This window comes from Schistosoma haematobium, chromosome 7 (assembly GCF_000699445.3).
Source record: "Schistosoma haematobium chromosome 7, whole genome shotgun sequence".
NCBI lineage: Eukaryota > Metazoa > Platyhelminthes > Trematoda > Strigeidida > Schistosomatidae > Schistosoma > Schistosoma haematobium.
In genome coordinates this window covers 13867274-13883091 of record NC_067202.1, presented here as the reverse complement: position 1 = coordinate 13883091, position 15818 = coordinate 13867274, and the positions used below count along the sequence as shown (strand labels likewise).

The 15818-nt window shown below is 35.1% G+C and overlaps 1 protein-coding gene across 1 annotated transcript in view; it reads right to left on the bottom strand.

Moving 5' to 3' along the window:
• Nucleotides 1-1177: 1177 nt before the first annotated feature.
• The window catches only part of MS3_00009649 (uncharacterized protein), a 107066-nt gene continuing 92425 nt past the window's right edge, over nt 1178-15818 (bottom strand). Inside the window, exons 8-13 of the mRNA XM_051218046.1 lie at nt 15686-15749; nt 12479-13197; nt 7928-8057; nt 4722-4763; nt 3364-3478; nt 1178-1436 (exon numbers count right to left, since the gene is read on the bottom strand). Coding sequence (XP_051064477.1) covers nt 3377-3478; nt 4722-4763; nt 7928-8057; nt 12479-13197; nt 15686-15749 — 1057 coding nt within the window. The 3' untranslated portion in view covers nt 1178-1436; nt 3364-3376. The remainder of the gene's footprint in view (nt 1437-3363; nt 3479-4721; nt 4764-7927; nt 8058-12478; nt 13198-15685; nt 15750-15818) is intronic.

The following is a 15818-nucleotide window of genomic DNA, read 5'->3' as shown; positions in this document are numbered from 1 at the left end:
TTGACCTCTTTTTCTAAGGAATAAGATACACTCCATTGGCTGAAATAGGTGACTATTTTCTACGGGATATATACATGAGTAAACGTATATTCCTTTCTACTCACTCCTAATAATAAAATATTAATTCTGTTTTATCCTAATGCGTAGAAAAAATGAGATTTTCTGATGTTTCCTGGCTTAGTGTAAGTTACTTCTAAAGAATACAACACATTAATTTTACTTATTAACAATCTATTCAAAGCTTAACTTATTTAAAACTGTTAGATCAAACCTTGGTAATGTGATACCTACTACTCATTTAAGTAGCTAATTTAAGCACACATATAGGAAGTTTATCTAACAGTATCAGAATTAGATATTGTACACAAGAGTACAAGTTCTTCATTTCGTCAACGTATTGATGAGAATCAGAAGTTAAGAGAAGCTGTTTTGATTTACAACTAGGATTTATGAAAGTACATGATTGTAGTGTGATTTATAAAGAAATTATTTATTTTAACAAAGTAAGTCAAAAGGCGATTTGATATAAACGTACTGTGGTATGTACTACTGATGTCGACAGATTTGAGTAGTATATATCATCAATTGAAAGTGGGCAAATATTTAGGCATTAGATCTGATTTAGAGCTCATTACCTGGATGAACTTACTTCTCAGTGTTCATATCCACATTAAAGCTCGAACCGAGGAACGAGAGTCTTTGATGATCCTACTAGTCATTATCTACATTGAATAAAAACTTGTGACTAGATGGCAGTTACATGTCAATTCACTTATGACCAAAGAAACTGATCAGTTGTAGTCCTTAAAATAAATAAATAGATAATACAAATCTAAACTCATATTCATTACACAAACTACTGGTTATATAGACTCAGTAAATCAGCAGATAACATATTGAGCTTTTCAAGTAAACGATATTATGTTTCTAGTTCCAGTACAAGTCTCAACACTGACGAGTTTCATGTTGGACGAAACTCACTATCCTAGATTCCACTACTAGTCCCTTATTCGACCACAAATAAATATTCTAGAAATTACTAATATTATTTCTTAATTACTATTGAGTAACATTCAGTTTGAGATTGTTGAATTTCACTGAAATTCTGAACCGATCAATGATAGACCACCATTGAAAACCTGAAAGCACTGAACGGTTGTTTCGTCCTAGTATATAACTCCTCAGCATTACTCATCTACTATTCCATATACAAGATTCGAACCTGGGACCTTCGATCTCGCTCTCAAACTCATAGCAAAAATCATTAGAAGACTCAATCAAAATGATTGATTTCTCTTTAATCAATAATTACAAGAATACTGATTGTATTAATCATTTACAAAACCATTTTATTTTCATGTCAATTAGTGTGTAATTACAACTTCATAGTGATTGGATATACATCTTCATGAATAAACAATGATGACGTAATTTAACTAGAAAAGAAAACAATGAAAAAGAAATTTAAGTTGTTTATTATTAAAATGAAATGACCTTGAAGGGAAGAAAATATAATAAACAATTTTTTGAATTCACTTGATGTTTCAGAAGGGGTTTGTGAAGATTGTAGTAATTTCAACAGTTGAGATCATGAGTCAATTGAAACTAGACCACCATGGAAAACCTAGAAGCATTGGACGGTCGTTTCGTCCTATTGTGGGACTCCTCAGCAGTGCGCATCCACGATCCTACCTCGTGGAATTCGAACGCAGCACCTATCAGTCTCGCGTGCGAGCACTTACCACCTGATGTTGTTTACTTGTATCTTCTCATTGTTATTTAGGACTGCAATTGATCAGTCTCTTTTTATGGCATATGTGCATCCTGTGCGGACTGCTTCGATATAGCCTTAATTCACAAGTTTTATAAGTAAAGGTGGATAGTGGTTAGCAGTGGAATCCTGTTTGACGCGCGTTTCGTCCTATTTGGAACTGGTTAGATGGATGTACCTGCATCACAGAATTGATGTTCATTCTGGGACTCGAACTCAGTACTGTTCGCTTCAAACGCCATCGCGTTGTCAGAAATCAGTAGCTAAGTGGATAACAGTAGGATTCGACTGCCAGCCAATATCCATATTTGCTTATAATTAACACTATTTATAAAATAAATTGTACTTACTGTAACAATTAGCAAATGGTGGTCTAACATTGATCATTTCATGATCTCAATAAAAATTCAACAATCTCCACGACTCTATGCTGATAATTATTATGTGCTTACTAGTGACTAATTTCCAGAAGGAATTCTCGGCGTTTTAGTGAGAATCCATGACCACTAGAGATCAACTTTGTCGCAAGTGAAGTAGTTACGCACCAAAGACAATGAAAGATAGTCGTGCAATATCATGGATTGATTAAAGTTAAACATTAAAACCACTGGATTTCATCTCAGTGCTATAAAGGTTAAGAATTTGCTTAAAACCGGACATCTTGGATTCGAGTCCTGAGTGAAAGATCATGGATGCCCACTGCCGAGGTGTCCCGTACTAGGACGAAACGGCCGCCTTGTGCTTCTTAGGCTTCTAATGATTTTCAATCTTAGATCGGTTGGAGGTCTCCAAAAAAGACTGTTTCTTATTCAAGGACTAGTCAAAGCAATTTTACTGAATTATAGATAGTTTATCAGTAAAATAAATACCAATAAATTCAAATACTGATTGAAATCATGAGTCAATTGAAGCTGGACCACCATGGAAAACCTGGAAGCACTGGACGGCCGTTTCGTCCCACCGTGGAACTCCTCAGCAGTGCGCATCCACGATCCCTCACCCCGCGAGATTCGAAGCCAGGACCTATCCGCCTCGCGTCAAGTACTTAACCAGCTAGATCACTGAGCCGGCATCCGACGATGTTAATGTCTAACTTCAACGAATCCACGAAATTGCACCACCGTACACCATTGTCTTTAGTGAGTTAATATCTCACAACAGACCTGGTTGAACTCCACTTGTAACGGCTTCTCACTAGAACTACAGGATCGTGGATGCGCACTGCTGAAGAGTCCCATACTAGGACGAAACAGCCGTTTAGTGCTTCCAAGTTTTCCATGGTGGTCTATCTTCAAACGACTCATGATTTCAATCAGCGAAATTTTTAACATCTCCACAAAACCCCTTCTGATAAATTCAAACACGTTAGCTAACAGATAAACTCTTATCTGATTCCTCTTTGAGAAACATTTTACTCCTAATTCATATTAGTAAAACTTAGTTGAACAATTGAACCTTCAAGAATATGAACTTAACTGTTAAATTCCAAGGATCATAGTCAAAATATGATGCCTTCATTTTGATTTCATTTATCCACTTATTTAAGTTAACAGCGTGCCACTCTGTTTAGAAAAGGTTAAGAAAAAACTTACACAATCGATGAGTTTATGATGATTGACGTTTATTCATACGAGCAGACCTTCGATGTGGATGAAGACTAGTACGTAGTGAACGCGTTTTCAATTGTTTTTTAAACTGTCTTCTCACCTAGTAATTTAAACATAGTAGTCACAAGATAAATAAAATTTTTTAACAAATAAGCAATGACAGATAATGGCTAGCAGTGGAATCCAGGATGCGCATTTCGTTCTATCAAGGACTTGTCAATTGGAATATAGAAATAAACATAGACTTACAAGCAAAGATAGGTAGTGGTTAGCAGTGGAATCTAGGACGCACGTTTCGTTCCATTCAGGACTCGTCAGTTTTATGTACATACATCTCAGAGTTGATGTTCACTCTGGGACTGAAACCCAGTGTCCTTCGTTAGAAACGCCATCGCGGTATCCACTTAGCCACTGAGTCCTGATAGCCACTTGCTTATGCAATGGGGTGAAGTTATATTCATTTGGTATTGTTTACTTGTATCTTCTCATTGTTATTTAGGACTGCAATTGATCAGTCTCTTGTTTTAACAAATCATCAAAACAAAATTTCCTGGTGAAGTTGGTCTACCAACATGATCTCAGTTGTTTTAAGGTTAAGGGCTTAACATGAGATTTAAAACTTCTGGGATCAATACCTCTATAGGGTCGTGGAAGTACACTGGCAAGGGATTTCATACTATGACGTAACAGATATCCAGAACTTTCTATTTTTTTTAATGGTTGTCTAGATGAGGTTAATTCATGATGTATTTTGTAGAATCCAAGTTTCCACAAAATCTTCTATACTAATAGTTCAATAGACGTAAAGGTTTATTATAAAGGTTATCCATAAGAGATGTTGAAGAGAAGAGTACTAGGTTCAAACATTAGAGTGAACATCAACTTTGGATGTAGGTACATTCAGCCAATGAATTTCAAATAGGATGAAACGTAAGTCCTGAATTCCACCACTAGCCATCATCTATCTCTGTTTCAAATGCTTTCGATTTAATAGCAATAATGAGGCAATCTGTACATGGTTAATTAGGGACATTACAAATGTTATCTAGAGAATTAGTTCATCACTTAATCAAATTGTGATAACGAATAGTGAGTTCGAATATGTAACGTAATATCAGTATTCTTTGAAGCTAAAGTATTTTCATCACTAAATGACATCAGTTAAAATGCCAAAAACGCTATTCAACCAAATGGATGAATGAATTTCGCGCCAAAATCCAAGGCCTGTTATCTTAAATCGGATTGGTCCATTCATAAATTGTAGTCTCGCTAAAAAAAAACATATGGGGGGGGGTAAGATTCATCATAAGATTATCATAATAATCAGTAGCTTTTAAACGTACCTCTTTTGTTAGGAAACAATAGAGTAAAGTAACCCATATTCCCTAAAAAGACAAAAATGAACAGAATGGAAACATTAATTGCTCTATTTATGTAGTAATAAATTGATGAATAATAGACACTTCTACTGGTCATATTACAATCCAATAATATTATGATGACGAGTGTTGGGTTGCTAAAAGTAGGTGAGCTGACATTGTAATCTAACTGATATTTTTTATGATACACAATGTCCGAGACTGATGCTAACACACTAATTTCCTATACATAAAACCTTAATTAGTTAGTGAATGAGAAGACTAAGGATGAGGGAGTAAGTTTATTGAGCTAACTGACTCACCTGCATTAGCACTCATACATATATATACTTAGAAAATAAAGCCATCTCTTGGCCAATCACATACACATTTTTGATTGGCACAACACGGCATCGTTTGGTGACTTTTGATTGACCCACTGTACCAGTACTTATCAGTAGAAAGTGTTTATTAATGTAATGATGATAAACTGAAAGCATCTAAAGATATCACGTGTACGTGCTCACATGCTCTCTCAAGATTAAGAGTTAGATAAGAGATGATAAACAATGAGTGTTATCGAATGAACCCATCTATATATTTGGGCAAGTACTTACTCTTATGTCCTGGTCTAGGCTAGAAGGGTGAATACATATTTACTAATGATTTGTGTACATTACTGAGCTTGTAATCTACAACTTTTGAATCATTCTTAGTTTCTCATTCATGTAACAAATTGGGAAAGAGTGTAGGAAGTATGAATCTGTATGGGAATCGGACAACCAGGAAACGTAGCAGAACATAGCCAGTAATTTTCGGCAATACACAATTTAAGAGTGTCTCTGGTTGTGGATAATCTTCCTTTAAGGTTAGATTAGAAAAAACTGTTTATATGATTTCTATTATTGTCCGACGATTGATTTCTGTTGGGGAGACCCAGAGGATTGCTTGAGAAAAGCTCAAAGGGGCCTTGAAAACGCCAGAAAACATTCTATCTTATCAGCATTGAATAGAAGTTCCTCAGAAACATCTAGAAAGTGTCACATTTCTGATTAGATAATTACCTGTCCTGCTACTATGTTTGGTAGGGTAACAGAACTCTCCTGAAGTCTAAAACCATCCTAGTTTGGAACTTTGTTAACGGCAACAAATAATCTTTTTGAAATAGATATAGTCAATTATAACATCTACTGGCTGTATACTGAGAGTATTTTTAAGTAGATAAGGTAGAATAATACCTCAATAAAGTTTTCTAAGACATCAAAGTATCATTTATTTCTAGGAAATTAGCTATATGTTTCCCAAACGAACGTACAGACAAGAGAATAACTTCTTATCAAGCTGTATAGAATAGGTAAGATCCAGAACATGCGTTTTGCTCTATTCGAGACTTACCAGCTGAATGTACCTATCCTATCCTGATATTAATGTTCATTACAGGTATCAAACCCAATTAATTCCATCCAAAACTCTCCATGTGTTAGTACAGAGTGACTAAGTTCAGATAGCCACTTATGTGTGCAATGGGTAGGAATTTTAAATCAATTTGTAATGATTAGAATTATCGCATTATTATTTAATTATTTTAAACATGGAAAGTGATATTTGTGAATATGATAACCTTCAAGTCAAACTGGCATTTTCTACAGTAATTAAAACAAAGTTTCAAGCTTTTTTTCTAATAGAGTTTTGTTCTTTGAGCTGAATGGTTTGGTCTTGGAGCTTTCATTGTTCTTCTGAACGATATGATCAACACAAACTTCACGCGGAAGTTTCAAGCTGTTGAACTGAGAATTTACAATAGGTAGTGTAAATTCCTAAAGGGATTTTTTCATACTTCTTGATTTGTCAGTTGGTAGTATACTTTGAATGGTCACCAAATGAAGATAAACATAACGTGCCATACGAAATATATGAGATGATCCTCTATGTAAAATGAGCTAGATTTTTGTTCACTGCTTTTTACTATATGTCAATAAACACTAGTTCTGATCTAGATGTGATTCTTGATCGTTTATGGACAAATGTGTTGAGTTCATCATGTGATCAAGTACAGTAATCTATTTCGTAAATTTACCTAATGATCAGTCTAATGAAACAGTGTTTAGTCCTGTTGGTCTTTTTATTTAGTACTTGTCCAGTGTAAGATCAACCACGAACTTGTAGTTTCCATTATATCGAATCTACAGAAGATCTTTTCACTGTTAATTCATACATCTTCAAATAGGACGTAGAACCTATTGGTTTCATCAATGATGAATAGACTTAGAATAGGTCAAATCAAGCTTGTAGTATTTCCTGGCTTTTTCATAGTTATCTGACTGATAACAATAAGTGGTTAAACACATCCTTAAATTTATCAGATTCTTATCAGAATTGATGTATACATGGGGAAAATAATATATGATCAACCACTGGGTGTGGATAGACAGGCACCCAGTTTACTGATTATTAAGTACATGATTTCCTTTCTTCGTATTCTATACTGGACTCACTGTGTGTATGGATTGCTTGCAAGTATATTGAATAAAGTATTATCTAGTCCCTATGCTCTGGTTCAGTATGTTTGGTTGTGAATTTTGTAACTTATGTAACGTGATCCAGTCTTTGTATATAGTATCAATCGCGTATCCACCTACTGTTGGCAAATCCCGATCGCCAGTCTTATTATCGTATTATAATAATATATAAAAAAATATTTCAATTCGTCTGTTATTGTAATCAATGCTGAATATCAGAGTTTAAGTCACGGATTGATCTTAATTTAGAAACAGGAAGTACTACACAGCTATTTTATCCTAGTATCAGACTCCAGGTCAGTGGTTATCTACGATTCTCAATGAAGGGGATCTGAATTTTAAGCGCTCTCAATTAGACAGCAAATATCTAAGTTTAATCTCTTTCAGTGAATTTGTGGCGACTCCCTGCTGAGAAATTTAATACTAGAACAAAACAACTATCTAGTATTATAAGCAAAGATGAATAATGATTAGCAGTGAAATCCAGAACGAAACGCGCATCATACTGTATTCCACTGCTAGCCACCATTCATCTTTGCTTATAATGTTTGTGACATAAAGCAATATTGAGACAATATGCATAGTATGCACATATACCCATAAGCGATTGATCATTTTGCAGTCTTAAACTTCAATGAAAAGATTCAAGTAAACAACAATAATTCTACTTACTTGAGTTGAAGTAAGAAATGCATTGATAATATCAAATCCTGGTTTTAAATATGGATGATAAGGTGTAATGAAAATAATCTCCGGTATACCAAGCAATGGCATTAAAGTTAAACTGGCTTTAACTGTTTTACTATAAAACAAATTAATAAGATTATAATTACAACGGAATTAGACTATGGAAAGGAAAATATTTTAATTTTAAAGTAATAACTTTCTAGATTTTCGAGCTGAAGTAATAAATACCTTGTAAATTGATTGATCACTGGGTGGTGATCAATGTCATGTGTGTCAAGTCCTTATTAGTGCAGATAGAATTGTGATTACATCTCAGTTCTACAGGAGGTCGGTCGCTGCCCGGATAGCTCAGTGGTAACGTCTTTAACTTTGAAGCTGGGTGACATGTGATAGAATCCGTCAGGGAGCACCAATCCCCTCAAGATTACAGGTACATCTTGCTGACAAGTGCCAAATAGCACGAAACCCGGGTCCATGGTTTCCTGTCGACTACCTCCAACCACAATCTACCTTGTAAATAAGTTAGTTAAAAGCTACCCAAATCTATCAATGTTTAGTAATTATGAAACTTAAAATTGCATTAATATAGTGTTCAACTTGGAAAAGAGTAAGAAATGTGTTCGATGCGCTTTTTTGAACTATATTTCTACTTTTGATCCTATACCAAGAAAACGTTTACTTAGCAAGTTAGTCAGCGTCAACACTCACAGCTGGATAAACAACTGGCTATGTTCCTACCTGTCTGGAAGAGAATAGTACACTGTGTTTGGAGGAAAGTGTTCAGAGTCTCTACTGTCTCACGAAGGTGTACCACAAGGAGCTGTTCTTTCACCTCGTCTTTTCTCTTTTTTTCTGCATGATCTACCATCTTTCACAGAAAACACTTTTGTGAAATATGCGGATGATCTGATCGTATGTTTGCCTATCTCTTCCTCTTTACATCCCATAGAAATGAATGATTTTTTGTCTCGCATTGATTGTTGGTCTGTTGCTAATGGTCTCATACTTAATCCGTCTAAATTTCAAGCTGTTAACTTGAGCATGAGACATGAACGGCATCCAAACATCATTTTGAAATTCCATAATGCTTGTGCCATTGGAGACTCTTTGATAAACACAGTGTTGAAGGTCGATTATATTGGTGTTACCTTTTCTTCTGATCTCTCTTGGTCTTCTCATGTTTTACTGTTATCGAAGAAAGTTTTCCGTCGGACTTACTACATAAAGAGACTGCATATTCTTGGGGTTAATCGTCATTCACTCCTACAATTAGTCGATTCCAGCATCAATGTTGCAACAATTGTCGGACGGAGTGAAGAGTTTCAGGACATCGAAAGCATGGCGTTTGTAGAACATTTGAAGATGAGAGGAGAAGACAGTTCAGATGGCAGAAAACACCAAGAGATTCAAATAGACGATTAAAGGATATGTATATGTATTATGTAAATACTCCGTAACTTCTCACAACTAGTATAAGTCCCTCTTGCTAATTACTTACTAGTTCCGCTTTATACTACTTACAAACTATCTTGTGGGCAGCGGCCACTATACTGTTACTAGTTTTCATGCATAGAATGCGTAGTAAACGTATTTTATCACACGCTTACGTGATTTGTTTTGATTGTTTACTTACGTTACTCAAGTGTAATCTTGACCATGCTTGATTTCAGTGACATTCAACAATCTTCATAACACTATACCGATAATCAGTAGTTAACTAAATTATTTGTAACTTGACAAAAAAGGGACAGCGACATTCTAATCTGCCCTTGAATGAATGATATTTTGAAGCAAGACTAGTATAACTTAAGGTTGATCAAAAAAATTTCAGTAGAAAAAGCATCAAAAGACTCATTCTGCGTAAAATTAAGATTAACATATAATTTAATGGTTGAATTCATGAAGCTAGAGCACCATGGAAAACCTGAAAGCACTGGACGGCCATTACGTCCTAGTATAGGACTCCTCAGCAGTGCATCCGCGGGCAAAGCCGATAGGTCCTGGGTTCGAATCCCACTAGGCGGAATCATGGATGCACACTGCCAAAGAGTCCCATTACTTACTTACGCCTGTTAATCCTCGTGAAGGAGTATAGGCCGCTAACCAGCATTCTTCATCCAACTCTGTCCTGGGCAATCCATTCTAGCTCTTTCCAGATGTAACTCATCCTTTTCACATCTGCTTCTATTTCCCGATGTAATGTGTTCTTTGGCCATCCTCTTTTCCGCTTCCCTTCAGGATTCCAAGTTAGGGCAAAGAGTCCCATACTAGGAAAAATCGACCATCCAGTACTTCCAGATCTTCTATGATGGCTTAGCTTCAATTGACTCACGAATTCAACTATTAGTTAAGCGCCTGGCGCGAGACTCGTAGGTCCTGGGTTCGAATCCCGCGAGGCGGGGTCGTGGATGCTCACTGCTGAGGAGTCCCACAATAGGACGAAATGCCAGTCCAGTGCTTCCAGATTTTCCATGGTGGTCTAGCTTCAAATGACTCATGATCTCAACTGTTGAAATTACTACTATCTCCACAAAACCCCTTCTGATACTATAATATCCACAAAACCCTTTTTCTGATTTACATATAAGTCTTAACACTTTCCAATGAGATTCTTTATGCTGACTATAACTGCATACTAATTGATTAGTAAAGGGTGTTAAACTTCTAAATTATTTTTGTTATCAATCATGTTTACGTACATAAATAGAGAAGAAAAAAAATGACGAGATTTGATTGAAAGTGTATTGTAGAATGCATTGTGAGCTTATGTATACGCCCTGCTACTGAATGATATAATACCATAACTAAACAATTGTCTGATGTTTCTTGACTAAAATCAGTTGGTGATGTAAACTATAAAATTTAGTACACATTACAAATTCCCTACACTCATTTATATTCAAGTTTTATGACTCCTTTAAGTGTTATTTTGAAAGATTTTTTCAGTTTGTATATTGACTGGTTGATAGAAGGTGTACAACTTCAAGGACTAATGTTTTTTGTCATTACTCACCTTCACAAACAAAATGATATATTTCAATAGTTGAGATCATGAATCAATTAAGGCTGGACCATCATGGAAAACCTGAAAGTACTGGACGAGTGTTTCGTCCTATTTTGGGACTCCTCATCAGTGCGCATCCACGACCCCGCCTCGCGGGATTCGGACCCAGGACCTATCAGTCTAACTTCAATCGACTCATGATCTCCACAAAACCCCTTCTAAAAATGAAATATGTTGTAAGTAGAATGATGTAGTGTTCATTAATCCTAGGAGTTCAGATTAAGAGATTGAATATAGAGTCAAGATTCATACACAACTATTTCTACTAACAATTGAAGTACGAGTTATCTGCTGTATGCGAGAGACTTTTTAAATTTATGTGAAGGAGAAAAATACAATCATGTTCACGATCCTACACTCGATACTAGATAATAGGGTGAGACTATAATTTATGGACGGCCTTTGAGTGACGCTAAAGAGATCTTGAGAATGTCCACCTACATAATACGGTTAAATGAGGATTATAAACCAGCGTGAGGAATCAAGATTAATATTTACAGTTGATGGTTAGGGTTAGGAATCAGATATAAGGTTTTCATCACGAACTGACATCAGATATAATGTCTAAACTCTATTTAATCAAATAGATGAGTGAATTTTGCGCCAAAATTCAAGACCTGTTATCGTAAATTTGATTGTTTCTTCCATAAATTATAGAGTCGTCGATAATAGAAAACCAGAGTAGTAAGACTAAACATTAGATCGAACACCAGAACAATCGATACAGTAGACCAGTATACTTTATCATATTATAGATTTAACTCAAATATCCGATCAATGATCAAGAACCATCTATTTAGCCAGAATGAGAGGAATCAGCCAACAGAGTTTTAAAATATAAGATGGTCTACTATATTTAATGTGATCGAACATTTCAGTTTTCGCTCGTTGACCAATCTACAACATACTTTCATTTGATTCGTTTCATACAGACATCTTCCTTTTTATCTTACAGTGCTATACAAGTATTTCACGTTTATTTTAGTGATTGGACATTAAAAAACAAGTAATTTATTTAGTATACCCTGTTGATGAAGAACCTCAAAATAATTCGGATCTATTGGCCGGAAACTATCAGTAACAACCTACTTTGGGAGAGAACAAACCAAATCTCAGGGGAAGAAAAAATCAGGAAGGAGCACTGGAAGTGGATAGGACAAACATTGAGGAAAGCACCCTACTGAATCACAAGGCAAGCCCCCACATGGAATCCTCAAGGCCATAGGAGGAAATGAAGAAGACAGAAGAACACATGACGTCGAGAAATGGAGATAGACATGAGAAGAATGAACAACAATTGCATAGAACTAGGAAGGAAGGCCAAGGACAGAGTGGGTTAGAGCATGCTGGTTGGTGGCCTATACTTGATTGGGAGTAACAGGCGTAAGTAAGTAAGTAAGTTGATGAAGAATATCATATCTTCATTAACAAACAAACAAACAAAAAATAAACAAACACAATAGAGAACTTACACAAATTCTCGTCCACTTATACGACCAATTAATTTAGCTAAACGTACACGTGTAGTACCTGGTAATTCAAATCGTGATATATCACTAATTTGTGATGATCTATATGATACATTACGACTTGCTTTATGAAAAAATCTCTGTTGTTCATCATTTGGTAAATCTGTTGATGATGATGATAATAATAATGATGATGATAATTGTGTATTAGGTAATGATTGAAATCGTCTTTTAGGTTGTATAATATGTGAACAATTCATTTCAGTGATATTCTTCATATTGTTTATACTACTATTATTTTGTTCATTATTAGTAGTATCTTGATTTATATCTTCAGATATTTCATTAAGTATATTATTATTATTATTCAAATTTGAATTAGATTTTCTATGAAATGATAATGATTTACGTTTTGTAGAAGGATTACAGTAGTTATGATTACGTTTATTCGATAAAGACATAAAACCGATTCGATGATCTTTTATATTAGTTAATGGTTGTATTGTAGAATAATTACCTAATTTCGGATCATTTACATAAGTATCAATAATAGATAATGTACGATTTGGTTTTTGTAATTCAGTATCATAGTTTTCGTCATTATTATCATTGGTATTATCATTATTATTATAGGTGTTAGCATCAATATTAGTAGTGATGTCACGTTTACGTAATTTATCATTCAATGCATATAGGATGATGATTAAAAATACAACATTCAACTGAAATGTAAATAAATTGTACAAATAATGAAATACTTTTTATCATTTAGATTGACTGTTAAACAAGACCTGGAAGCATTGGACGACCGTTTCGTCCTAGGATGGAACTTCTCAGCGGTGCGTTTATACGCGAGACTGATAGGTCCTGGGTTCGAATCTCTCAAGGCGGGATCGTTGATGTGCACTGATGAGGAGTTTTGTACTAGGATGAAATGACCGTTTGATGGTTCTGGATTTTTGTGGTGGTCTAGCTTTAATTGATTCATGAATTCAACTACTGAAATTACTATAAGATATACAAAACCCCTCTCTGATTCTAATCATCACATGCTCATTAGTGACGGTCTTTAAGAGGTATTTTCTGTAGTTCTAGTGAGAAGCAGTGACCAGTTGAGTTCAACTGGGTCTGTTGTGAGATAGTAACTCACTGATGCCAATGGTGGATATGTCACTCAATTTTATGGATTAGTTGAAGTTAGACATTAACACCATTGGATGCCGGCTCAGTAGTCTAGAGGTTAAGTGTTCGCGCGGGAGACCGATAGGTGCTGGGTTCGAAATCCACGAGATAGGATCGTGGATGCGCACTAATGAGGAGTCCCACAATAGAACGAAACGACCGTCCAGTGATTCCAGGTTTTCGATGGTTATGTAGTTTCAATTGACTCATGAATGTGTCATTGTTTTAACATAATTAATGGACTCTCTCAGGTTTACTACAGGTTCTTAGCCATTAGAGTTTTTAATTAGGATTGAGAATAATGGTTGCAAATTAGGGTTAGGATGTAGAGTTTAGGATTAAGAGTTTGAGATTAGGGTTAGAATCAAGATATAGATTTAGAATAAGGGTGTAGGATATAGTATTAGACTTAGGATCAGTATAGGTCTTTATAATTGTTGACCTTTAGCCTGTAACTTATCTGCCATGTTATCTTCTGCGTGATTTTTGGTCCTATATTTGTACATGGTTTTTCTGATTGATCCTTAGATTGGATCGATTTCAATGTGTTTTTGATTGCTGATTGACCTGAATGCCTTGCTCTTTAAAAATTCTTCGATGTTCTTAGAATACTAAGGTTAACAATAACTAATCAAAATCAGGGTCGACAGGACAAACTGAGAGTCATATGTGAAGAAATTTGAATACTTCACTTCTACCTGAAGTTTGTGCTGATGATCTTGTTTAGAGGGAGAATGGAAGCTCCACGATCAAACCATCCAGTTTAGAGAATAAAACTCCACCAAAATCGTCTTCTTGAGCTTCAAATCTTTTTTCACTGTGATTTATGTTGAAAAAAAACAAACTGGAAACATTAAGATAGTACCATATTTCAATTTTCAGCACACGGTACTGAGAAAATATCTCAGAATCCAAAAACGTATATTTCAGCTCTACAAAACTAGTATACCTCAAGTAGTGGGAATTGTATTTTCAATGTTTTACCAGACCCTTGAATCTGGTCATCACTTGCTTTACGAACTCATATGATATAATGGTGAAAGAACTGAATTGTTCACGTTTCTAAAACTACACAGCAGATGATATGATACACACAATGACCCAGCTGTCTAACCATTCGATTGGGTAGTAGATTAGATCAGAACAAAAATTTAATGATATTAGATAAAAGTGAAATCAAACTACAGTAAACTTTACAATATAATGTACTACTTTTACTTACACCTGTTACTCCCAATGAAGTGCTACAAAGCACTTTTGCACTATATCTCCGCTTGTAGATCTTATAGGGTTACTGACGGTCCAAAGCACAGGTAAAGAAGGAGGATTGGGCATGGGGTCAGCAACATCATCCCGTAGAAAATAATCTTGTTAGCCAGAATAAGTAAATTTTGCATTATAGTCGATGTCAGTTCATAATGCAGACCCTAATTTCAAATTGTTAGTCCTAATACTACGTACCCGACCTTAACCAATCACACCATACAAGCTCTTCAAGATCGATTCTGGTTCTTTACGAATTCAGGAAAGTGGATAGTTTCTATCCATAAGAACATATTTACATGCGGCTTTTTTAGTAACAGCGAGAGTAAGCTGTCGAAGATCTACTTACATTTTGTAATATTATTGTGTTTTTCTCCCTATGAACTATCCATTTATAAAAGCTTTTGATTCGACTATAATTTATGAATGACATTTGAGCGATGCCAAAGTGATCTTGAGAATGTCCACCTACTATCTAAGACTAAATGATGATTATAAACCAGTGTAATGAATTAGATTTAGGGTTTTCATCACGAACTGATACTAGCCATTATGTTCAAACACCATTTAACCAAATGGACAGATGAATTTTGCGCCTAAATCCAAGATCTATTATCCTAAATCTGATTGGTTCGTTCATCAATTTGAGTTTTATCATTATAGTAACAATTAACCATTGGTAACAAAAAGTATTAAATGAAACAAAATCAATGATTTTTAATGAATGTTTTGATTATTCAGAAAGAAAAAACCCTCCTTACTTACACCCAATAGGATTAATGCTGGTATCGTTAATAAATATACATCAGTTCCATAGAAAAGCCAAAATCTAATTTTTAGATAAATAAATTGAAGAAAAGAAAAAAAACAAACTGAATAAATAAAGGAAAGTTGAGAG